General features: G+C 55.3%; 1 protein-coding gene across 1 annotated transcript in view; it reads left to right on the forward strand.

Moving 5' to 3' along the window:
- The first annotated feature begins 1,751 nt into the window (after positions 1–1,751).
- The window catches only part of LOC115651329 (zinc finger protein 629-like), a 30,967-nt gene continuing 6,647 nt past the window's right edge, over positions 1,752–26,071 (forward strand). Inside the window, exons 1-11 of the mRNA XM_030562260.1 lie at positions 1,752–1,925; positions 3,121–3,238; positions 3,387–3,478; positions 3,910–4,036; positions 4,366–4,515; positions 4,806–5,973; positions 14,989–15,194; positions 15,413–16,899; positions 17,731–17,834; positions 21,532–21,648; positions 23,041–23,144. Of these exons, the coding sequence (XP_030418120.1) occupies positions 1,755–1,925; positions 3,121–3,238; positions 3,387–3,478; positions 3,910–4,036; positions 4,366–4,515; positions 4,806–5,973; positions 14,989–15,194; positions 15,413–16,899; positions 17,731–17,834; positions 21,532–21,648; positions 23,041–23,144 (3,844 nt within the window). The 5' untranslated portion in view covers positions 1,752–1,754. The remainder of the gene's footprint in view (positions 1,926–3,120; positions 3,239–3,386; positions 3,479–3,909; positions 4,037–4,365; positions 4,516–4,805; positions 5,974–14,988; positions 15,195–15,412; positions 16,900–17,730; positions 17,835–21,531; positions 21,649–23,040; positions 23,145–26,071) is intronic.

Here is a 26,071-nt window from a genome sequence, read left to right on the forward strand (position 1 = left end):
TTCAGGCTTTCCTCCAACAACATGGACTAAACAGTAATTATTTTGCTCTTTTAAAAGCAAGCAGAGTTTTTTCACATGACTCCAGAAGCTTGAGGCATTAAGGGGGAGGGGAACAATGGAAAATTCCTGATTAAATAGTTGCATGCAGCTCAGGATCTGCTCCTGAGTCAAAATCGTGCGAAGATAGCTATAACCCTGACCTGAATAGTCCCTCCCAAGCAGGAGCACCGCCAGCTTTTTTGGCGCTCTAGGTGGTGGAAGGTCCCGCCCCCGAAATGCCGATGATGGCTGGGGCGGCCGAAGATCCAGCCGCTACAGTCGCCACCCCCCAAATGTCAGTGCCCTAGGTGACCGCTTAGGTCGTGTAATGGGTTGCGCCGGCCCTGCTCTCAAGCAGAGTGCTGATCTGACTCACGTTGCTATATCCACTGAGCCCGCTAATTCTTCCCAGCAGCGTGTGGCTTTCAAAAGCAACAGAAAAACTTCATTCTGATCCAATCGGGAGCGACGGCATTTTCAGGGCCAAATTCTGAGCTCAGCGACCCTAGTGTAAACCCAGAGCAAGCCGAATCTTCCCCAAGTTTAACTCCGGATTGGAAACTGGCCTTCCTGGCGCACTGACCAAGAACAACAATTCAGTTAATGCTGAAACTCAAGTCCACGAGGGTATTCCTGGAGTTAAAACTAAGGCAGGGATAAGTGTGGGTCAGATCTCGCAGCACGTGCTTCCAATAAGCCCTTCTTTCGAGAAGTAAAAGTCAGCTCTGACTGGAAAGAGAGATCGCCCCTCACTGAGCCTTACCCCACAGTGCTCCCTAGAGCCGCCCTGGGGCCAGCCCTGACCGCCAAGAGAGAGCGCCCCCTACCGAGCCCTGCTCCCTGCAGCACAGCGCCCCCTAGCGCCGCACTGGGGCATCGGGGCCAGCCCTGACTGCCAGGGGAGAGCGCCCCCTACCGAGCCCTGCTCCCTGCAGCACTGCGCCCCCTAGTGCCGCACTGGGGCATTGGGGCCAGCCCTGACTGCCAGGGGAGAGCGCCCCCTACCGAGCCCTGCTCCCTGCAGCACGGCGCCCCCTAGCGCCGCACTGGGGCATTGGGGCCAGCCCTGACTGCCAGGGGAGAGCGCCCCCTACCGAGCCCTGCTCCCTGCAGCACTGCGCCCCCTAGTGCCGCACTGGGGCATTGGGGCCAGCCCTGACTGCCAGGGGAGAGCGCCCCCTACCGAGCCCTGCTCCCTGCAGCACGGCGCCCCCTAGCGCCGCACTGGGGCATTGGGGCCAGCCCTGACTGCCAGGGGAGAGCGCCCCCTGCTGATCCCATGCCGCTCCCTGCAGCACAGCGCCCCCTAGTGCCGCACTGGGGCATCGGGGCCAGCCCTGACTGCCAGGGGAGAGCGCCCCCTACCGAGCCCTGCTCCCTGCAGCACAGCGCCCCCTAGCGCCGCACTGGGGCCAGCCCCGGGCGCTCCATCTCTCTACAGCTGAGTGAAGGCTTAATACGACCGATCGGTGGAAGCCTAGACAGGACCAGGCGGGTCTACCGGGGGGAATGAAATAAGAACGGGACCTTCCGGTTCTTCCCCCCCCCCCTCCAGCAGCTGGGGGGGGTGGGGCATCCCCAGTCAGCCCTAGACCCCGGCAAGCAGGTAGGACGATGCGTGCGGACGGGGCATCTCTCCAGCCTGCAGAGCTGTGGGGTGCGCGCACTGGTTTGCTCGGCGATTGCATGGGGCGGATGAAGCAGACGGAGATGGGATGGGGAAGGGGGTTAGAAAGGAGCCTGCGTTCCCCAGCCCCCTGGATCGGCCCCCACCAGGGAGAAATGAAGCTCCCCAATCCCTGGCGCTGCGAAGTCCGGGACATCTGGGAAGGGAGATGAGCCCAGCAGAGTCGCCCCAATGCCACCAGCCCTGGGGGTGCATTGCAGTCAGGGGTGTGTGCGTGGTCCCCCTAACCCGTCCAGTTCTGGGGGTGCATTGGGGTGAGCGGTGTGTGCGTGGTCCCCCCAACCCAGCCAGTTCTGAGGGTGCATTGGGGTGAGCAGTGTGTGCGTGGTCCCCCCCAACCCAGCCAGTTCTGGGGGTGCATTGGGGTGAGCGGTGTGTGCGTGGTCCCCCCCACCCAGCAATTCTGGGGGTGCATTGGGGTGAGTGGTGTGTGTGTGGTCCCCCCAACCCAGCCAGTTCTGGGGGTGCATTGGGGTGAGCGGTGTGTGCATGGTCCCCCCCACCCAGCAATTCTGGGGGTGCATTGGAGGAACGGTGTGTGCAGGATCCCCCCAACCCAGCCAGTTCTGGGGGTGCACTGGGGTGAGCGGTGTGTGCGTGGTCCCTCCCACCCAGCAATTCTGGGGGTGCATTGGGGTGAGCGGTGTGTGCGTAGTCCCCCCCAACCCAGCCAGTTCTGGGGGTGCATTGGGGTGAGCGGTGTGTGCGTGGTCCCTCCCACCCAGCAATTCTGGGGGTGCATTGGGGTGAGCGGTGTGTGTGTGGTCCCCCCAACCCAGCCAGTTCTGGGGGTGCATGAGAAGAGGAGGTCTATGCAGGGACCCCCAACCCAGATAGCTCTGGGAGATGCATGAGAAGAGGGGGTCTGTGCAGGGGCCCCCAACCCAGCCAGCTCTGAGAGTGCATTGGGGTGAGCAGTGTGTGCAGGGTCCCCCCAACCCAGCCAGTTCTGGGGGTGCATGAGAAGAGGAGGTCTATGCAGGGATCCCCAACCCAGGTAGCTCTGGGAGATGCATGAGAAGAGGGGGTCTGTGCAGGGACCCCTCCAACCAAGCCAACTCTGGGGGTGTATTGGGGTGAGGGATGTGTGCAGGGTCCCCCAACTTGGATAGTTCTGGGTTGCATGGGGGGAGGGGTGTATGCTGGGTCCCCCCAGTTCTACCAGCCCTGGGGGTGCATGGGGGAGGGGTGTGTGCAGGGTCCCCCCAACCCAGATAGCCCTGGGGGTGCATGAGGGAGGGGTGTGTGCAGGGTCCCCCCAACCCAGATAGCCCTGGAGGTGCATAGGGGATTCTGTTCAGGGTCCCTCCAGTTCCGCCATCTGTGGGGATGCACAGTGAAAGGGGGCAGGGTTCCCCCCACCAACCCAGCCCCATATTTTGGGTGGTTTGCAGGTGAGGATGAGACAGAGATCGGTGAAGATGGACTCCCCCAGAGGACTGTGGGAAGCATGGAGGCTTCACCCCAATCCTGCACTCCAAGAGGAGGACCAGGAGCCCCACATTCTACAAGGTAGGGCTCAGAGTTTGCGGGGGGGGGAGGTGCCTCCCCAGCAGGGGGCACACTCCTTGAGGCGGAGGGGCTCTAGAGGGGAGCCCAGGGCTGAAAGGGAGGGTTGATTGCCCCAGGGTCTCCTAAATGATTTGCTCTTCTCCCTCAGATCTCACACATCCCCAGGGGTCTCTGCCTAGCTCGGAGAGGTGTGAGCGGCAGCAGGGCAGGGCTGACCCGCCCTGGGAGCCTGGAATCCAGGTGGGTCGTGGGGCTGGCCGGGTTCCTGGGAAGATGAGACTGGCCTAGGTTCTGGTCTCAGTGACCCCAGTGTACGTCTGCTGTGGGTCTGATTTGGGGCAGGAGTGAGCAGGCGGGATACCGGGCTAGATGGGCACCTAGGTCTGATCTAGGGCAGCACGGAAGAGTGAGATACCAGGCTAGATGGATGTAAGTCTTGCTACGAAGTGAGGCTTCTGGGATAGTCCCACAGTGCACTGGGGCACGTGGGCCTGGGCAGCCTAGGGGGCCCCTGCTGGGATATTCCCACAATGCACTGGTGCACACAACTCTGGGCCACATGAAGGTGTCTGCCCAGATAGTTCCAGAATGCACTTGAACACTGGCCAGCTCCACCCCTCAGAGAGCAGGGGTGTGGCCGTGGCGCCCAGTGGGGTCCCTTGTGGTTGCAGGCACCAGTAAGGTTTGAAGAAGTGGCCGTGTATTTCACCGAGGAGGAGTGGCATCTCCTGGATGAAGGGCAGAGGCGGCTCTACAGGGATGTCATGCTGGAGAACTACATCAATGTCAGCTTCTTGGGTGAGGGTCTGCTTCCCTCGACAACAGGAGCTGGGAACGACAGTCCCTGGCTCTAACCATTAGACACCACTCCCCTCCCACAGCTGGGGATAGAACCCAGGAGTCCTGGCTTCCAGACAACCCCTATCACTCTATCGTTTTACCCTATACTAAGTATTTCACCAATGGAATGATCTATCTGTCTACACCCATATCTGTCTATCTATCCCCATACCTCTCTCTCTCTTTCGTGCTCTCTCTAATATCCTTGTCCCTTTCCATTAACACATCCCCCAGCAGAGGCAACTCAGGCCCCTCTGGGAGCTGAATTCCGATCTCTGCTTTCCTAGTCCCTCCGGTCTGGTCTGGAGTCTCACTTGATCTTCTCCCCCGGCTGGCAGGATTCCTGGTCCCCAAACCGGCCGTGATCTCCCGGATGGAGCGAGGGGAGGCGCCGTGCGTCCCGGATCTCCAGGGCTCTGAGGGGCGGGAGATCCCAGGTGAGGAGCTCGGCGACCATCCAGGTGTGAAGGGGAAGGTTTGTCCTGTCTCGCTGAGTGTCGCCCCCAGCGGGTGCCCTGCCCCACGACAGGAGCCCTTCGCTCCCACAGCCCTTGAGGGCTCAGCTGGGTCATTGGGGCAGAACCAGCCCCTCTGCTCCCCTCGGAGGGAGGTTCGGGAGCTTGGTTCCTGTCCATTGGGTTTTCTACTCAGTCACTAACCCTTTTGCTTCCACCTCTGTCCGTGGCACAGGGAACGAGCCCCAGCTGGACTCTCTTTCTTCCTCTAGCAGGTGCCGGGACGGGGAGTGAGAATCCCCAGCAGAGAGTGTATCTGTGTGGGACATTCCTCTGGAGATTGCAAGAGGATGTATCCCAGAATCCTTTAGGAGCGGATCTGCGCGGGCCGTTTTCAGGGCGATCCAAAGAGGACATATCCCAGCATCCCTTGAGAGGGGATCCACACAGGCCGTCCTCCACCCCGCGGCCCAGAGAAGCCTGTCCAGGGGCAGGAGTAGGGGGCCAGCTGGGGCTGTCCAGGACCCCCCGACGTGGGGAGCGGCCCACCATCTGTGGCGAGTGCGGGAAGGGCTTCCTGCAGAACTCGGACCTGGTGAAGCACCTTCGCACCCACACGGGCGAGCGGCCCTACAAGTGTGCCCAGTGCGGGAAAAGCTTCACCCAGAGCTCGGCCCTGACCCAGCACCGCCGCACCCACACAGGCGAGCGCCCCTACCCCTGCTCCCAGTGCGGGAAGTGCTTCACCGAGAGCTCCACCCTGGCCCAGCACCGGCGCATCCACACCGGCGAACGGCCCTACCACTGCCACCAATGCGGCAAAGCCTTCAGCCTCAGCTCCACCCTGAAGAAGCACCAGCGCACCCACACCGGCGAGCGGCCCTACATGTGCGAGGCGTGCGGGAAGAGCTTCGGGGAGAGCTCCCACCTGGCCAACCACCAGCGCGTCCACACCGGGGAGCGGCCCTACCGGTGCAAGGAGTGCGGCCGAGGCTTCAACCACACCTCCACCCTCTTCAAGCACCAGCGCACCCACACCGGCGAGCGGCCCTACCGCTGTGGGGACTGCGGCAAGGCCTTCAGCTGGAACACGGCCCTCAAGCAGCACCAGCGGATCCACACGGGTGCCAAGCCGTACCAGTGCGGGGAGTGCGGCAAGACCTTCAGCTGGAGCTCCACCCTCAACCAGCACCGGCAGGTGCACTCCGGGGAGAAGCCCCACGTCTGCCCCGAGTGCGGCCGCGCCTTTGCCCGCAGCTCCCACCTGGCGCAGCACCGGCTGGTGCACTCCGGGGAGAAGCCATTCAAATGCGGGCAGTGCCAGCGGAGCTTCATCCAGAACGCCCACCTGGTGTCCCACTGCCGGCTGCACGCCGCCCCCGCCGGGCTGCCCCATGGCACGCAGGAGGGCCCTGGGGACCGGGGCCTGGTTCAGCTCCCCCCCTGAGCCCGCTGCTCCCCTGCTCGCCAGCCCGGGCTTGGGGGCGCCTGTGCGCACACCCTGCTGTAGGTCAGCACTGCTGCTGGCACCCAGGCCCCGCCCTCTTACCCAGGCCCCGCCCCCTCAGTAGCCCCTTCCTCTCAGGCCCTACCCCCCCCGAGATGCTCTGCCCACTTAGGCCCTGCCCCCGAGACACCCTCACCAGGCTCCACCCTTGACAGCCACTCCTGCCCAGGTCTCGCCCCCTAAAATGCTCTGAAATGCGCCCTCCTGCCTAGGCCCCACCCCCTGATGCCCCTTCCCTCCCAGGTCCCACACCTGACCTCCTCCTCCTAGACCCTGGCCCCAACAGGCCCCCTGCTCTAGCCCTTCCCTCCCAGACCCTGCCCCGATAGCCCCCTCTTTACCAGTCCTCGCCCACTGACACGCCCACTGTTCTGCCCCTCCCTCTTAGTCCCCGCCTCCTGACAGGCCCCTCCTCCCAATCCCCCCTCGCCACGCCCACTGCTCCACCTTATACCTCACAAGCCCCGCCCCTAAGATGTCCCTTCCCACCCGGGCCCTGCCCCGGACACTGGAAAACATTACAGAGACCGTTTGAGTCTGATTTAAGGGTAGGATCTAAGTCCCAGCTGATTAGCACCTTCTCAAGCGCTGAAGCACCGACATGGGGAACACAGATTTGATAACAGGCTCGTCTGGCAAAGATCTAACCGGATCCGACGGCTGGAAGTTGAAGCTTGACACATTGACTGGAAATAAGTTGAGAGGAATTAACCATTGGAGCAACCTACCGAGGGTCGTGGGGGATTCTCCATCGCTGGCCATGCTTAAATCACAGTTGGGTATTTTTCTAAAAGCTCTGCCTTGGGAGTTATTTTGGGGACATTCTCTGGCCCGTGTTTCACAGGAGGACAGACAGAATGATCCCAGCGGTGCCTTCATGGTTTTCGTGAATCGATGGATCCCAGTCAAGATAAATCAATTGTATGTTTGCATGTATTAAACCGATTGTGTTAGTCTGTCCTTTCTCCACTTGGTTAAAATCAAACTAAATGTGTCACTCTAGAGTCTAGACACAGTCTAGACATTAGTCTACATTTGCGGGAAGGATGGACTTTTTTTCGTTTCCCTGCCAATTCCAAAAAATTTTTTAAAATCGTTTTGCTGTGACCAGAAAATTAATTCCCCCCCCCAACTTTTCAGTGACTCAAAACGCCGGAAAAGAGAATCATTTTGGGTCGAACAACATGTTTTGTTTGACCCAAGATGAAACATTTAGGGCATTATATAATGTTGTTTCACTTAAAAAAAATAATAAAAGGAGAGAAAATTTAGAATTGAAAAGTCATTTTGAATCAAAAAATCAATTGGGGTTTTTTGGAATTTTTGGCAGGTTTTTTTTCCCTCCCCCAAAACAACTTGGTGAAACCGATGCAAATCTTCAGTTTTCACACACAAAAAGTTTTCAGTCAAAACTTTTCAGAAAACTCTAGATACAGACTTAAATTCCAGTGTAGCATCTTAGATCAGTGGTTTTCAAACTGCGGGTCATGGCCCAGTCAGGGCCGACTTTAGGAACTGGGAGTCCCGATTCCAACACCCGGCAGCGGGCCAGGTCTTTGGCAGCAGGGGCGTCCTTCCCTCACTCCAGGTCTTGCGCAGACCCCCTGCCACCAAAATGCCGCAGAAGACCCAGAGTGAGGGAAGGACCCTGCCCCCCCCCATTGCCAAAGTGCCGCCAAAGACCCGGACTGCCGCCAGGTGAGTAAAAAAATTAAAAAATTGAAAAGGCTGCTAAGGCGCGGGGCCTGATTCCGGGGAATGGGTCTAAAGCCGGCTCTGGACCCAGTACTGGGTCACGGAATGGAAGGCAGTGGGTCACGGCGGCTCTGGTCAGCACTGCCGACTGGCCCATTAAAAGTTCTGTGGGCCGTGCTGCCAGCCTAAGGCAGGCTAGTCCCTAACTTTTCTGACACCGCGCTGCGCCGCGCAAGTGGCCAGCAGCAGGTCCGGCTCCTAGGCAAGGGGCCCACGGGGCTCCGCTTGCTGCCCCTGCTCCAAGCACCAGCTCTGTACTCCCATTGGCTAGTTCCCAGCCAATGGGAGCTGGAGGGGCAGTGCTTGCAGGCCAGAGCCACGCGGAGCCACTTGTGTGCCTCTGTCTAGGAGCCGGACCTGCTAGGAGCCTGCCTGAGCATCCCTGCTGTGCCACTGACTGGGAGCTGTCTGAGGTAACCCCATGCCCCTGTGCTCCAGCCCTGAGCCCCCCCAAACCTGGAGCCCCCTTGTGCACCCCAAACCCCTCATTCTAGGCCCCATCCCAGAGCCTGCACCCCTAGCCCAGAGCTCTGACCCCATCCTGCACCCCAACCCTCTGTCCCAGACCAGATCCCCCTCCCACACCTTGAACCCCCCATTCCCGGCTCCATCCCTGTTATAACCTTAGTCCCAGATTTGGACCTTAGCGTCCAAAATATGGGGGTTAGCATGAAAGCCTCCAAGCTTAGTTACCAGCTTAGACCTGGTACTTGCTGCCACCACCCAAAAAATTAGAGTGTTTTGGGGCACTCTGGTCCCCCTGAAAAACCTTCCCTGGGGACCCCAAGACCCAAATCCCTTGAGTCTCACAACAAAGGGAAATAATCCTTTTTCCCTTTCCCCCCCCCTCCAGGTGCTCCTGGAGAGATACACAGACACAAGCTCTGTGAATCCAAACAGAGTGACTCCCCCTCTCCGTTCCCGGTCCTGGAAACCAAAAGGACTTTCCTATTCCCCCAGAGGGAATGCAAAATCAGGCTAGCCAATTCAATACACACCGATCTCCCCTGATTTCTTCCTCCCACCAATTCCCTGGTGAGTACAGACTCAATTTCCCTGAAGTAAAGAAAAACTCCAACAGGTCTTAAAAGAAAGCTTTATATAAAAAAGAAAGAAAAATTACAAATGGTCTCTCTGTATTAAGATGATGAATACAGGGTCAATTTCTTAAAAGAATATTGAATAAACAGCCTTATTCAACAAGAATACAAATCAAAGCACTCCAGCACTTATATTCATGCAAATACCAAAGAAAATAAACCATATAACTTACTATCTGATCTCTTTGTCCTTACACTTAGAAACAGAAGACTAGAAAGTAGAAACTACTTCTCCAAAGCTCAGAGAAAGCAGGCAGCCAGAAAACAAAGACCTCGGACACAAAATTCCCTCCACCCAAAGTTGAAAAAATCCGGTTTCCTGATTGGTCCTCTGGTCAGGTGCTTCAGGTGAAAGAGACATTAACCCTTAGCTATCTGTTTATGACAATCCCGTAGCCCTCACCCCTGCACCCCAACTCTCTGCCCCAGCCCTGAGCCCCTCCCACACCCCAAACCCCTCATTGCCAGCTCTATTGGGTCGCCGGCACGAACTATTTTCTTCAAGTGGTCCACCAGAAAAAAAGTTGAAAACCACTGCCTTAGATCCAGGTGCTAACTCTTTCTATTCGGGTATAAGAGAACTGATTTGGGTTTAGTTCATGGCATTTGGGAAGAAATTTAAGTGAAATGGAAAAGTCTACTCCTATACTGGGATAAGAGTGCCTTCTCGGGAGTTATTCTGGATAATTATACTGGTGTAACTAGGACCACTTTCCCATACAGACAAAGCACTGCGTTTCGGGAAATTATAGACTGGCAGAATCAAAGAATTTCATTTTTCCTGTTTTGATGGCACTGTTGTTTTCCCAAAGTGAGTGGAAGTTTAGAAAAGTTAGAGTGGGGAAAAGGAAATGAGAAGGGGGGGGAAAGAATTGAAAAAGTGCAAGGAAAGAATGCACAAAAAGGTTTTGTAAAACAGTTACAAGAAAAAAATATTGTTTGGGTTGAAAATAATTGAAATTTTTAAATGAAAAAGATGAGGAAAAATACAAAAAAACCCTCAACATTTAAAGAATTTGCACATAAATAATCCATAAAAATTTTGCTTGGGAAAGGAAAACGATGAAGTTTTGGAATTTAAAAAAAAAGAGGAAAATCCCCCCAAAAATCAAATTTTTTCCTGCCAAAAGTTTTGTAAAAGATTTAAAAGACAAAAGCCATGGTGCCGTGTTGGAATTAGAAGAACTTTGAAACTCTGGAATGAGACAATGAGGAAAACCCCAAAATATGAAAAACAAACAAACAAAGTAAAAAGGTTTGGGAAAAATTTTAAAGAAAATGAAATGGCTTTGGAAAGAGAACAATGTTGAATTTTTGAATGTAATGAAGAACTGGAGAGGGGGAAAGATACCTGAACATCATTCATTTGTTGCAATCAGTGGCAAAAAAACAGAAATAGAAAAACACTCAAATTGCATTTTTTCTAACAAAAACAGTTTTGCAATACCTTTAAAAAAGAGAGAGAAATTGTTGGTTGGAGAATGAAAATAGTGTTGACATTTTTGGGGGGAAAACTGAGGAAAAGCTCCCCCAAATCAGAATTTCCCCCCAGAATATTTTGCTAAACAGTTTTGAAAAATGATTGCTTTTCGAATGAAAATGACATTGACATTTTGCAATAAAAGATGAGGAGAAACACCCCAAATCGGAGGTGCCCCAATATTTTACCAAACTTCTTTACAAAACGGTTGGTTTGGGCTTGAAAGCAGCGTCGTTTTCAAGCCAAAACATGAACGTTCCTCAGCTTGCGACAGCAGCGTTGTTTCAGAACAAAACAAAGTTGTCCGCCATCTCGGGCAGTCCCATGGACTCGGAAAATGAACTTCTCCAGCCTAAACTGAAGACTGGAGTCTGTAAGAGGTGTTGTAACAGCCTCATACGTGGCGTGAGAATGGGACACATATGGACCCGTGGGTTACAGCTGAACCGGAGACAAATGGCTACCTTTGATACCCACAACACCTGGTGGAACAGGAGACGGACAGTGGACATCTGATAATTGGCTCAGATCCTTTTGGGGAAGAGACTTTTTTGGTTCTGTTTGTACAGCAGCCTGCACATTGGGGTCCTGAGCCATACCTGGGGCAGCAGGACCCAGATAATCAGTTACACTAACTCCACCAAGGATTGGGATGGGGAAATCCCCACTCAGAAACAGACCTAGTTTGTCAAAACCTCCTTTGGGGATCTGGGGAACATTCCTGAGGTTTTTGATTGTTGATGGGGATGGCGGAGATGGGTAATCCAGATTCCCTTTCAGTGGCGCTGGGCTTGGCTCTGTCGCCACCAGCGGCTCTGTGGCCCATACGCACCAGCCAAGAGGCAGGGTGGCCAAGTGGATAGAGCGCTGGGCCTCAGGATGCCTCGGTTCTGTTCCTGGCTCTGCCCCTCGCTGTGCCTCAGTGTCTCTCTCTGTAAAAATTGGGCTAATCACCCTGAGCAACTTTTGTAGACTGCTTTAAGCTCTACAGATGGAAAGTGCTAGCTAAAGGCTAGGGAGCTGCGGCATGGGAGCTGGAGGAGAAGGAGAACAGTTCTGAGGGATGTTGAGGCATTGGAGGGAGGATTTTTCCTTGGTGTGTGTGAGAGAGAGACACACACAAATGGGTGAGGCCCCTAGCTGGTATCATTCGGCCATAGCTCCATCGGGGTCAATGGACCAGATCTCCAGCTGGTGTCAATTGGACATAGCTCCGTCGGGGTCAATGGACCAGATCTCCAGCTGGTGTCAATTGGACGTAGCTTCGTCGGGATCAATGGACCAGATCTCCAGCTGGTATCAGCTGGACATAGCTCCATCGGGGTCAATAGACCAGATCGCCAGCTGGTGGGAATGAAGTAAACAGATCCATGCCTGTTGACACCAGCTGGAGATATAGATCAGTGGAGTCAGAGTCTGCGGAGATGGGACCAAAGGGAGGGGAATTTAATGTAGAGCTATTAATTATCCTGACCAAGGAACTTCTGAAATCACACCAGGCCGGATTCTATGTTCCTCTGCCTCTTTGCTGCCACTCCAGTGGGCTCCCTACGCTGGTCTCTGGTTACCCTTTCCTGTTCCAACTGAGAAGCAACACAGCACCGAAAATATTAGAGCTGCCAAGTATGTCTGTTGGCGTCTCTGTCTACACAATAAATCTCTTTCCCTAGTCGCCCATTTTCTGTCTTGAGTTGCCAGTTTGGTCTCTGGTCAGTGCTGAACTTGGCCGGATCCAAAAGGAAATGCCTTGGGACTATCAAAAGGCATCTCCTTGACTTCAGGGCTCTTCTACTGCCCAAGATCCTGATGAGGAGAATGGAAGTGTGGGAGCTTTACAAATACAGGCCGCCAGACTCTTTCATCCTGGAAAGGGTGTGGCCAGTTCAAGAGTGGGGTGGCTACCAGCCTCCTTTCTGGTAACAGCCTCAGGGGCGTCATCTGCAGAGGCACAGTCCAGTTTCAGTGGGGAAAGTGGAACTTCTTAGAAAGACAATTGTGCGGTGACTACGCTACCACTTATGTCGGCAAAACTTATAGCACTCAGGAGTGTGCAAAAAACATCCCCAGAGACATAAGTTTTGCTGGTATCAGGAGTAGCGTGCCCAGTGCTCTGTTGGCAGGAGAGTTTGCTTCCGTCGGCAGAGAGCGGCTACACGAGTGATCTCACACCCATGCAGCTGCGTTGGTACAGCTGTGCCACTGCAAGGCCTTTGGTGTATTCATGGCCTTAGTAGTTCCAGGATTGGGGATGCCTCAGACCCAAGGGGGGACATGGGAGCTAGGACTCCTAGGTTCTATCTCCGGCTCTGGGAGGGGAGTGGGGACTAGTGGTTAGAGCGGGGGGGGGGAGGCAGGACTCCTGGGTTCTCTCCCCGGCTCTGGGAGTGGGGTCAAGTGGGTTAGAGAAGTGGGGGCTGGGAGCCAGAACTTGTGGGTTCTAGTCCCAGCTCTTCCAGAGATGCCCTGTGTGACTTCAGGTATGTCATTGCTTTCCTTTGGGCCTCAGTTTCCCCATCTGAAAAACGGGGCCTGTCTCTCCCTGTGTATCTGTGCAGCACCTGGCACAAAGGGGCCCTGATCACAGGTGTGGTCTGTGCAGCATCTGGCACGAGTGTGAGGGGAGGCCCGCTATCAGTCTGCACCCGGAACGACCCTGCTCTCAGCTGCGTTCTGGGAAGCACCTGGCATGCCAGAGGGCCGATCTCAGCTGGGGTCTCCAGACACTGCAGTAATACACCTCATACAAAAAATAAATTCTGCCTCCCCTGCCCCGAGACCGTTGGGACTATTTCCTGGCCACACATCGCTTTGCTGGTGACCCTGCTCAGAGCCATATCTTGGGGCAGGGGACTGGCTGGCTCAGAGGGGTGGGGAATGGGACAAGGGGCCCTTCCCCGCTAGGGGGCGCTGGGTCCGATCCTGCCCCAGGGGGCTGGCTGGCTCAGGGGGGCAGGGAGTGGGACCCAGGGCCTCTTATGGCCCGACATATCCCACTGCTGCCACCACCTGGCGGGCCGCGGCGAGTGCGCTCCAACGAGACGGCTCCACCTCCGGGGCTCCCAGCCAGGAAGGAAGAGGGGACGGGAGAGCAAAGGGACCTTCCTGTTCCCAGCTGATCGCCCCAGCCCCTGGGCTCGGCGGGGGGCTCCCTGGGCCCCAGGGGCCGGACCGGGCTCCCCTGGGGTGGGGGAAATCGCCACCCCCCCGCGCTGGTGAGTCGGGGCCTCCTGGGATCCAGGGAGGGAACTGAACCCAGCAGGGTCCCCGCGCCGGGGGCGCACAGGGAAGGGGGTGGTGCAGGGTCCCCCCCAGCCCAGCCAGCTCTGGGGTGCACGGGGAGGTGTGTGTGGGGGGTGCATCTGAGCCCGTTGGCTGCAGTGTGGGGTTTTCCTGGGGTGGGGAATGCACTAGGAGAGGGGTTCCCGCTACGCATCGTTTTGGTGGCCGGTATAACGACACTTTGAGCAACCCTCCCCGTAACAGAATAACGTGCAAAGGGCCGGATCTGCGTTTCTGTCTTTCGGTTGTTTCTTTTGCTTTTGGGTTGTGGGTTGTTGGCCCCCTCCCTCCCGGCCCCCTCCCCTCTGCTAGCTCAGGGGTGGGAACCTATGGGAGGCGGCACGCGAGCGGATTTTCAGTGGCACTCACACTGCCCGCGTCCTGGCCACCAGGTCGGGGGGGGGGGGCTCTGCATTTTAATTTAATTTTAAATGAAGCTTCTTAAGCATTTGAAAAACCTTATTTACTTTACATACAACAATAGTTTAGTTCTATATTATAGACGTATAGAAAGAGACCTTCTAAAAACGTTCAAAGGGATGACTGGCACACGAAACCTTAAATCTGAGTGAAGAAATGACGATTGGGCACACCACTGCTGAAAGGCTGCCGACCCCTGGGCTAGCTAGTAAGTCTGGGGCTGTGAAAAGGGATAGTTTGTATGTTTGTTAATATCCCTTTGCACAGCAGAAGACTTTCTAGCTGGCTGGGAGGCAGTGAAATGTGCTATTAACAAACTGTACAGCTGTCACCTAACCCTAACCCAAATATCCCCTTTCACAGCAGATTTACTCAGCCCCGGGGACCAATTAAGCCTTGGAAGGGAGGCAGTGGGGGCCAGGGGTGATGGGGTGGAGGGGCCGGGGTAGGCTGTGGGGACCTGGGGTGGTGAGCCCAAAGCCCCAGGTGGAAGCTGGAAGTCTGAGCCCCACTGCCCCAGGAAGGCGGGGACCTCCCACCACTGTCTGCTCCTCTGGTGTTTGTGGCTCCCAAGCAGGGCAGGGCCGGGCCCAACCCCTCCTGGAGGCCCCAGGGGAGGGGCTGCTGCTTTGCCTCCCCCCCATCACCGCCCAGGAAGCTGTGCCTGCAAGAAAAGCCTCTGACTGCCGCTGAGAAACGCTGCGCTAAGACGCCCTTCGCTGTACATGACTGTAGCGGAGATGGCATTGGAGGGCAGAGTGGAGGGGTGGAGGTGGAGCCCAAGGTTGGGCTAGCAGGGGGCTTGCCCTGGGCTCTGCCTCTTGCCCCAGAGACACTCAGCCCTGCAGTGCCTGTTAGATTGAGCCCTCTGTACTCTGGTTCAGTGCTGATGGGTTCTTTTGGGTTGTCCTCAGATCGGCGTTGGCCTATGGCCGACCCCCGGGAGCCATGGAGCCCGTCCTGCAGCGCTGGGAGGCGGTGAGCCTCAAAGTGGAGGGAGAAGAGCCGAGTGCCACCGGGGAAGCCCAACAGGGGGTGCTGTCTCTGAGCCCGTATCCTGGGGCGGCAAGCCCCCTGGGCTGGGCTCTGAAAGAGAAGCCAGAGTTCCAGCAGGGAATGGGTAAGAAACTGGAGATGTGTGTGTGGGGGGGTTGTCTCCCCAGCCGGGGGTGGTCTTCTATAGGGGGAGGGCTCTAGAGCAGACCCCAGTGCTCAGATTGGATTTTGGGGTAGGACTGGTCAGGGACAGGGATTTTGGGTACCCCCTTTGCTGCATCCCCAACCTTCTCTGCCCCAGTTCAGAAAGCCCATCTGGATTCTCTCTCTCTGTCCTGGCAGGTGATGGTGAAAGCCTGGGGTGGGATCCAGCACAAAAAGATCTGGAGAAGGCTGAACTGCACCAGCTCTTACCGATAGCAGACGTCCCCCAAGTAGAGCTGGGTGGGGCGCTGTCTGGAAGACCTGAAGGAACCCTTCCCCAAGCGGATCTGCTTAGGACGGTCTCTGGAGGATCTGAAAGAGACATTCCCCTACTGGATCTGTGTGAGATGTTCTCTGGAGGATCTGACGGGGATGTTCCCCATATTGATCTGCATGGGGTATCCTCAGGAGAACCTGCAGGGGACGTTCCCCAGGTGGATCTGCATGGGATGCCCTCAGGAGGATCTGAAGAGGATGTTCCCAAAGCGGATCTGCAGGGGACGTTCTCTGGAGGATGGGAAGGGATGGACATGCAGCAGCGGGGAGACTCTTCAGTGAGGACCCAGGGGAAGCCAGCCCAGCATGGCAGCCTCCCTGCACCGGCCCCGGAGAAACCGTACAAGTGCTCGGTGTGCGATAAAAGCTTTGGGCAGAGCTCCCACCTCATCCAGCACCAGGTGTCGCACACGGGCGAAAAGCCTTACAAATGTCCCGAGTGTGGCAAAGGCTTCACCTGGAGCTCAGCGCTGGCCCAGCACCGGCGCATCCACCGCGGCGAGAGACCTTTCATCTGCCCGGACTGTGGCAAAAGCTTCAGCCAGAGCTCCAACCTGAGCACCCACCGGCGCACCCACACGGGCGAGAAGCCGTTCGTCTGCCCAGACTGCGGGCGCGGCTTCAGCCAGAACTCCAACCTCGCGTCCCACCGGCGCACCCACACCGGAGAACGCCGCTACCACTGCTACGACTGCGGGCGGGGCTTCTTGGAGCGGGCGGCGCTGGCCGAGCACCAGCAGGGCCATGCCGGGCATCGGCCCTACACCTGCGGGCAGTGCGGCAAAGCCTTTGGACAAAGCGCCAAGCTGGCCCAGCACCAGCGCATCCACACCGGCGAGCGGCCCTTCCGGTGCGAGGAGTGCGGCAAAGGCTTCAACGACGGCTCCTACCTGGTCAAACACCGGCGGGTCCACACCGGCGAAAAGCGCTACCGCTGCCCAGTGTGTGGCAAAACCTTCAGCCAGACCTCTAACCTCATCACCCACCAGACCACCCATACCGGAGAGAAGCCTTTCCGGTGTGGGGACTGTGGGCGTAGCTTCATCCGCCGGGCTCACCTGGCTGCCCACCGGCGCACTCACACCGGCGAGCGGCCGTACCAGTGCGCCCAGTGCGAGAGGTGCTTCTCCCAGCGCTCCACCTATGCCCAGCATCGCCGCACCCACACCGGCGAGCGGCCTTACCGCTGCCCTGACTGCGGCCGGGGATTCAGCCAGAACTCCAACCTGGCGGCTCACCGGCGCATCCACACCGGCGAACGGCCCTACCAGTGTGGCCAGTGCGGCCGGCGCTTTGTCCAGAGCTCTGCCTTCACCCAGCACCAGAAGACCCACAAGAAAGGGCAGGACTAGGGATGGATGCAGGGGGCCGGCCTGATGACAGCTGTGGCTCACAGAAAGCTGTGCCACTAGACAGGTCTTGCTCACAGGAAGTCACCCCACTAGGACACGGTCTGGCTTATAGAAAGTTGATCCATCTAGTGAGCCTCATTCACAGGAAGTTGTGTCACGAGGCAGGTCTCACTCACAGGAGCTTGTCCCATTGGGTAGGGCATCTCTGACAGGAAGTCACCCCCTCTAGCATAGGTCTTGCCTACAGGAAGTTGCACCCCTGAGGTGGGCTCACTTTCAGGAAGTCACCCCCCGATGCAGGTCTCTCTGACAGGAAGTTGCCCCCCTGTAGGGTGGGTCTTGTCCACAGGAAGTTGCGTCCCCAGGTAGATCTTGCTCACAGGAAGTCGCGCCCTGTAGGAAAAGTCTCTCTGACAGGAAGCTGCCCCCTCAAGGGTGACTCTTGCTCACAGGAATTTGCTCCTGGAGGACAAGGTCTTTCCACAGGAAGTTGCCCCTCAAAGTGGGTTTCACAGGAAGTTGCCCGCTTTGGGCAGGGTCTGGGCCATGGGAAGCCATGCCCTCCTGTAGGCCCTTGTGCTCCATTTGATGTATGTTGGGGCACTGCCAAGGCCTAATGGGAACCAGGTCACCTTGCCGCCATCGCCCCGTCCTTAGGTACGTTGCTAACCTGCGGCTAATTTGCCACGTGGTTGGATGAGATTAGGGTGACCAGATGTCCCGATTTTATAGGGACAATCCCAATTTTTGGGTCTTTTTCTTATATAGGCTCCTATTACCCTCCACCCCCTGTCCCGATTTTTCACACTTGTTGTCTGGTCACCCTAGATGAGATCCACGAAGATGCCTCATTATGTTAGTGAGGTCGCCGGTCTAACGAACCTCGTTAATGGGGAACATGGACTTTCTTCTAGAGAATCTCTTCTTGAACAGTATAGATGGAGATTGTGTATGTCCTTGTTCCCCTCTCATGGCTGGTCCACAAAATAGGATACAAGCCTATTACAGCTGCTGGTGGATGGAGTTAACGTGCTTAGTTCGTGAAGTAAAGGATCATACTTTTATCACCAGAAGACCCAATGTTTTGAACCCCACTGATGACCCAAAACAGGGTCATTCTACAATTGTGTCATATTAATGTGCTTATTGACTGTGAGAGCTTCCTTCATCGGCTTCAGAAGAAAGAAATCCCTTTGAACAGACCAAGATGCCATTGGTGGGTTCTTCCATAGGTCACACTACAACTCCATGGTGATCCATCTTCAGGTCTTGTCCAGCCACTCTTCTCCTCTTTGACTCTATGGTTGGCTGGAGGACTGGATCTTATAGCCTCACCAATAGTGTAAGAAATTGTTGGTTTCTACATACTGTACAGAGAAACTTAACTAAGAGGAGAAATTAGGGTCATGGTTGATATTACAAAGGGCTAATGAATGATTTGCACATGTTATAAGGATGTTACTGACATGAGCAGCACATGCCATAGATGGTTATAAGCCATAGTTCTTGGCTTATCAGGATGGTATAACAATCAATAAGCTATTGATCTAAACAGAGATCTGGTTGTTTATTAATAAATGGAACCTTTAATATAAAGAGAGAACCGAGTGGTTTTTATTTTGACTTCTTAAAACGGTTAATTTTGAAGTATAAAGCCCTATATGAGTCAAAGGCCTAACCTACCGATGGGAGAAAAACTTTTGTTGAAAATGTAGGAATTGGAGGTAGTTGAAATATGGGCTTTTAGGGAGAGGACAATGTTTGATTTTTCCAGTGGAGTTTGAATACTGAATAACTTCAGCTGAAAACGGAAATATTTCAGTTGAAAATGGAAATATTTCAATTTGGAAATGCTACTGCAATATTTCGTGGGAGATCTCACGATGCTTTTCATAATAGGTGGGGTCCTATGCACCGCCCCTTGCTCCAGGGCAACCAGGTAGTGTTTGGGTTTGGTATTGGGTAGGGCCTCTGCTATGGGCCAGTTGCCCCATAACTGGCCCCTGTGGCCTTGTCTAGACTGAGGTGTGTAGGGGTTTTCTGTCATGTTTTATAAACCCCACTTAGCCCAGAGTGGATGGGGTCCGACCCCTTCAAACACATGTCAGGGGCGTGGCCTAAACCTTGAGGGAGGGGCCTGCCCAACTGCCATGACAGACATTTTGGAAGGTTCCATTCTCACTGAGAAGGATATCTGGCCCACTGACACTTTGGAAGATTCCATTGTCAGTGGGAAGGGGAACTGGCCAACTGCCCTAAGTGACACTTTGGAATGTTCCATTTTCACAGAGGTGGGGGAGATAGCGGTGTCCTGATGCAAATCCCCAGTACTGGACCTTTGATTTTAAAAATCCCCCTTTTACTAAAAAGAACATAAATATTAAAAGACTCTAATTTTTCAGTGATGGAGAAATGAAAATTAAATGGGTCAATTTTGAACCTTTGGCATTTTATCCCTGCTCCCCCCATCAGTTAAATGGTTCATCCTGTCATCTGGGAGCCTCTCTGCCCCTTGGAAGGAACCATTGCATTCTTGGGAGGGGGAAGGTTAAAATTTCTGGGGAAGCAGGATTTGTTATTTTTTTTCCTGTCAGGAAATTAAAAAATAAAAATCTCTCCCATTGCAGGCCCCTTTTTAATCTGGGAAGGGAGTTAAATCCCTTGAGACTCGGGATAATTTCCCATCCCCCCTCCATGAGAATGGTACCTCCCAAACCCAGAATGACTGTTGGTTATGGAGGGTGGAAGGGGCCAGCAGAGTTCTAAGAGGGGTGGAGTGTGACTCTGGATTCACTCCGGAGTCACTGAGATCAGAATCCAGATTTCACTCCATTGGCGTCAGTGCAGTCACTCCAGATTCAAACTGGTGTCACCGAGATCAGAATCCAGCCCTTATTCTCTTGCACCAGTAGAGTCACTCTGGATTCACATGGGTGTCACCAAGATAAGAATCCATCCCTCAGTCCATTGGTGATAGCGCGGTCACTCTGGATTCACACCAAGGTCACTGAGATCAGAATCCAGCCCTGACTCCACTGGCGTCAGTGGGATCACTTCGAATTCAGATGGGGTCACTGAGATCAGTATACAATCCTCACTCCACTGATGTATCTTTTCCTTAAAGCCCACAGCTCCTGGAGTCATGTGAAATTGGCTTCCGTTTGGAAAATAAATGTTTAATTCTCATGGATGCGGGGAAAAGGTTCAAAACATGACCCAAGTGTGACCCTAAATGTAGCCAAATGAAAAGCACCCACAATTTATACTTTGAAAAATTCTTATGATTTTAAGCCAATCTTGTGATTTTGTGGGGCCCCACTTGTGAGTTTTGAATTTGTAGCAACACCATTGTCTGTTGCAATTAAATGTCCTTTTTTGGGGAGGGGAAGCATTTCAATACGAAATATCTTGATTTTCCCCTTTCCAAAGGATGTTTTCTGTTTATGACATTTACAAATTATAACAATCTAATAAAAATGTCAACATTGAAATGCAACATTTAGACTGCAGAGCAAGGTAGGGAGACCAGATGTTCCGATTTTATAGGGATAGTCCCAATTTTGGGGGCTTTCTCTTATATAGGCTTCTATTACTCCTTTCCCCCCCCCCCATCTTGATTTTTCACACTTGCCCTCTGGTCACCCCTAGAGTAAGGGAACATTTTCAATTGACCTGGAGGGATTTTATTTTCCCAAGTTGGGTGGATAGATAGATAGAGGCTGTGGATGGGGACAGGTAGATAGACTGACATGTAGATGGGGGCTACATATGTGGCTGGATGGATAGATACAGTATAGTGTATGGAGATAGAAAGATTAGATTAGATAGATGGGGTGTATGTGGATAGGTAGATAGAGGGGTTGTATGTGGATAGATAGATTAGAGGAGAGAGGTTTATGGAGATGGATAGATTAGATAGGGCATATGGAGACAGATAGAGGTGTGGGGGGGTAGATAGAAGGTTGTGTATATGAGGCTGGATGGATAGACAGACATAACAGTGTGTTAAGATAAGAGATGTGTATGAGGATAGATGGGGGTGTGTATGAGGATGGAGAAATAGAAATAGAGAGAGTGTGTGTGGGGATGGATAGCTAGATCGGGATGCAGATGGGGATAAATAGAGGGGTGTATATAAGGAAGGAGAGATGAGATAAGGGTGCATATAGGGATGGGTAGATAGATAAGGGGTGCCTATCGGGATAGATGGGAGTGCACATGGAGATGGGTAGATACAGGGCTTAATCTGTAATGAAAAAGGTGCCAGGGCAGAAGCAATTTTTTTACATTCATAACTGACACAGCGAGTCCAGAGGTGCCCGGGCTGTGATCGGCTAAGCCTGGCGGTGCCGGGGCTGTGACCGGCCCAGCCCGGACCTGGCTCTGGCCTGGCACAAAGGCAGGCCCGGCGGGCTGCTTGGCTAGATCCCTACGTTTCTCCTTGGCCAGCCACAGGAACTAGCCGGGCAGCCAGGGCAGCCCGTGGGGCGGCGGAGGGGGGCTCCGGGATCGGCTGCCCCCAGCTCTGCCAAGAGTTAAATGGATAGAGGCGCCGAGTCCTCCAGCTGGCTAGAAAATTGCCGGGCTGGGAGCCGCACAGCCCCGTGCAGGGGGAATTTAGTAACAAAGGCAACTTCCTGTTCCCAGCCTGCCCGGCTGTGCACAGCGGCTGGGGCGGGGGGGGCCGGTCCCCAGCACCGAAATCCCCCTCCAAAGGGGGGGGAGGGGATTGCAAAGGGAGCCGGGGTGAGTTGGGGGCGGCCGGGACCTGGGGGGCGGTGGCCAGAGGGGAGGGAGCGAAACAGCAGGAGAGAGGCAGGAAATTGCAGCCTGTAGGAAGGGCTCAGAGGGGATCAGGCCGCTCTGGGGGGTGCAGGGGGGTCTCTGTAGCTGAGCTCAGCAGCACACACTCACCCAGCCAGCTCTAGGGTGCACGGGGGGGTCTGCAGCTGAGCCCAGCAGCCCTCCCCAGCCAGTTCTGGGGGTGCACGGGGTGTCTCTTCAGCTGAGCTCAGCAGCACACACACACCCAGCCAGCTCTAGGGTGCACGGGGGGGTCTGCAGCTGAGCCCAGCAGCACTCCCCAGCCAGTTCTGGGGGTGCATGGGGGGGGTCTCTGCAGCTGAGCTCAGCAGCACACACTCACCCAGCCAGCTCTGGGAGTGTACGGGGGGCGGTGTCTGTAGCTGAGCCCAGCAGCCCCCCTCCGCCAGCTCTGGGGGCGCACGGGGGGCTCTGCAGCTGAACCCAGCAGCCCTCCCCAGCCAGCTCTGGGGGTGCACGGAAGAGTCTATGCAGCTGAGTTAAGCAGCCATCCCCAGCCAGCTCTGGGGGTGCACGGGGGGGGGTGTGTCTGCAGCTGAGCTCAGCAGCACACACTCACCCAGCCAGCTCTAGGGGTGCACGGGGGGGTCTCTGTAACTGAGCCCAGCAGCGCCCCCCTCAGCCAGCTCTGGTGGTGCACGGAGGGGGTCTCTGTAGCTGAGCCCAGCAGGGGCCCCCCAGCAAACTCTGGGGGTCCACAGAGGGTCTGTGCCCCTGAGCCCAGCAGTGCCCCCCCAGCCAGCTCTGGGGTGCATGGGGAGAGGGGTCTGTGCCCCTGAGCCCAGCAGGGCCCCCCACCCAGCCAGCTCTGGGGTGCATGGGGATGGGGGTCTGCAGCTGAGCCCAGAAGGGCCCCCATCCAGCCAGCTTTGGGGTGCATGAGGAGAGGGGTCTGTGCAGCTGAGCCCAGCAGGGCCCCCCCCAGCCAGCTTGGGGTGCATGGGGAGAGGGATCTGTGTAGCTGAGCCCAGCAGGGTCGCCCCAACTCAATCAGGGCCAATGCTGGGAGGTTACCGGTGTAGCCATCACTGGATGTTGTATTGGACATGATGGGCCTTCCTGCCCCTATTCACCCCATTATTGTCCTCACTGCCCGCCCGACCTTTGGGCCATGAATCCCCTGCCCCCTCCATCTACTGCTCTTTCTTTCTCCCTCTACCCAGCCCCCTCAATTATTTTCATCCAGTTATATCTCCCCAGTATGTACTGCCCGTTTGCAGGGAGCCCCTCCCCTCCCGCTCTGGCTCTCAGCCCCCTGGATCTTTGGTGCTGCCTAGCCAGGGGCCCTGACCTGGGGTGCGTCTCTCCTTGCAGGTGCCCGGGGGCTGCGATGGAGGAGTGGGCTCTGCTGGATGAGAGGCAGAGGGAGCTGTACCGGGACGTCATGCAGGAGAACTATGGGGACGCCATTTCACTGGGTGAGGGGCGGCAGCGGCACCCCAGGGCCAGGCAGAGAGACTGTGACCCCATGGCCCCTTCCCATGACGTGATGCAGCTTCTGGGCCATCTCCTCCCGCCCTGCTTCCCCCACAGTGCCCTTGGGCTCCCCCCTTGCCACAATGCCCCTGGGCTTTTCCTTTTCCCACAATGCCCCTGAGCTTCCCCTCTGCTCCTCCCATAAAGCCTCTGGGCTCTCCCCTTCCCACAGTGCCCTAGGGCTCCCCCCCTGCTCCCCCCCACAATGCCCCTGGGCTCCCCCCTTGCTCCCTCCTTCCCACAATGCCCCTGAGCTTCCCCTCTGCTCCCCCCACAAAGCCTCTGGGCTCTCCCCTTCCCACAGTGCCCTAGGGCTCCCCCCCACAATGCCCTTGGGCTCCCCCATTGCTCCCTCCTTCCCACAATGTCCCTGGGCTTTTCCTTTTCCCACAATGCTCCTGAGCTTCCCCTCTGCTCCCCCCACAAAGCCTCTGGGCTCTCCCCTTCCCACAGTGCCCTAGGGCTCCCACCCTGCTCCCCCCTACAATGCCCCTGGGCTCCCCCCTTGCTCCCTCCTTCCCACAATGCCCCTGGGCTTTTCCCTTCCCACAATGCCCCTGAGCTTCCTCACTGCTCCCCCCACAAAGTCTCTGGGCTCTCCCCTTCCCACAGTGCCCTAGGGCTCCCACCCTGCTCCCCCCACAATGCCCCTGGGCTCCCCCCTTGCTCCCTCCTTCCCACAATGCCCCTGGGCTTTTCCCTTCCCACAATGCCCCTGAGCTTCCCCTCTGCTCCCCCCACAAAGCCTCTGGGCTCTCCCCTTCCCACAATGCCCCTGGGCTCCCCCCTTGCTCCCTCCTTCCCAGAATGCCCCTGGGCTGTTCCCTTCCCACAATGCCCCTGAGCTTCCTCACTGCTCCCCCCACAAAGTCTCTGGGCTCTCCCCTTCCCACAGTGCCCTAGGGCTCCCACCCTGCTCCCCCCACAATGCCCCTGGGCTCCCCCCTTGCTCCCTCCTTCCCACAATGCCCCTGGGCTTTTCCCTTCCCACAATGCCCCTGAGCTTCCCCTCTGCTCCCCCCACAAAGCCTCTGGGCTCTCCCCTTCCCACAATGCCCCTGGGCTCCCCCCTTGCTCCCTCCTTCCCAGAATGCCCCTGGGCTGTTCCCTTCCCACAATGCCCCTGAGCTTCCCCTCTGCTCCCCCCACAAAGCCTCTGGGCTCTCCCCTTCCCACAGTGCCCTAGGGCTCCCACCCTGCTCCCCCCTACAATGCCCCTGGGCTCCCCCCTTGCTCCCTCCTTCCCACAATGCCCCTGGGCTTTTCCTTTTCCCACAATGCCCCTGAGCTTCCTCACTGCTCCCCCCACAAAGTCTCTGGGCTCTCCCCTTCCCACAGTGCCTCTGAGGTCCCACGCTGCTCTTCTCACAATGCCCCTGGACTCCCATCCTGCTCTTCCCACAGGGCCCCTTGGCTCCCCCTTCGCACAATGGCCCTGCGCATCCCTTCCCACAATACATCTGGGTTTCCCCCTTCTCACAATTCCCTGCCCACCCGCTCCTCCCACAATTCTCTTGGGGTCCCGCTCCACTCCTCCCACAATGCCCCACTGGGCCGCCTTTGATCACCCCGATCCCTTTCAGAGCGGCACCAGAAACTCTGGGCTGCCTCTCCCCAGAAGGCATTGCTGCTGATGTGACTGAGTGTGGCACTGATGCGTCTCCCCGCGGACACGTGCAAACGCCGTGCACGGAGACACCAACGCCTGCTAGCTACGGGCCAGATAACTGTTGAATGAAGTCAAGAGCTATCTGGCTCCAGTACCATAGCCTCTGGGCACCTCACGCTCTCTAGCGCGTTTAATCTCACAGCACCCTGTGAGGCAGGGCTTTTAGCCCCTTTGTACAGATGGGGAAACTGAGGCACTGAACGGCTAAATGACTTGCCCATGGTTATCTAGGAAATGTGGGGCAGAGCAGAGAATTGAGCCCAGGTTTTCTGGCTCGCCCCCTATAACCACTGGGCCACCCTTCCTCTCTGCACGATAACACCTTTGCGGCTGGAGCTGGCAGAAATTTCTGGAGTGACAGATTTATTGGGAAATGGCCTTTAAAAAAAAATTTCATGAAATATTTGTTGTGTTTTTTAAAAAAAATTGTTCTTTTTTTTTTTTTTGACAGAAGTGGATAATGAACAATGGAGGTGATTTTTTTCAGTTTTCCATTTCTCCCCATTTCTCTGTTGCTGGTGACGGAAGAAAAAGGGGGAAAAATGTCATAAATGAACAGTTTTCAACCGAGAAAAATGTCACCGGTTTTCTTTTAATGCTGGTGCTTTTTTTAAGTGGGAAATGAAAATGTGAAAAAAAATATTTTAAAAAATGAACAATTTTCAATATAGAAAACGTTCATGGAAAAAAAATAGATTTTTAAAAAAAATTTCTATTTTCAAAAAAGTGGCTAATGATCCTCCCCCCAACTTTTCTTTTTTCCATTTATTCCTCTTTTTCTGCAGCAAAATGGGAAGGGAAGAGGGAAACCCCCCGAAGTATGAAAAGTGAACGTTTAAAAATTGTATGCGGTATTGTAGCTGGGTCAAAGAAGACTCTATCTCTCTCTCTCTCTCAACAATAGAAGTGGGTCCAATGAAAGATATCATCTCATTTTACCGTTGGGAATTTTAATGGAAATTTAAAACATCTTTTTTATTTAAAACAAAACTGAAAACATTTAAATGGCGTCAGTTTTTCAAGCTTCCTGTCCAGCCCTTTCTTCCTGTGGAAAATTGAAAAAGGTGGGAAAAAAAGGAAAAGTTTAGCAAATGAACATTTTAAACCCAAAAATGTTCACGGAAAATGTTTGTGTTTTAAAAAAAGCACTTTTTAAAAAACAAAAAAACAAAAAGTTGAAAATGAAACAATTGCGCTGTT

Source organism: Gopherus evgoodei, chromosome 4 (assembly GCF_007399415.2).
Source record: "Gopherus evgoodei ecotype Sinaloan lineage chromosome 4, rGopEvg1_v1.p, whole genome shotgun sequence".
In the NCBI taxonomy this organism is placed as follows: domain Eukaryota; kingdom Metazoa; phylum Chordata; order Testudines; family Testudinidae; genus Gopherus; species Gopherus evgoodei.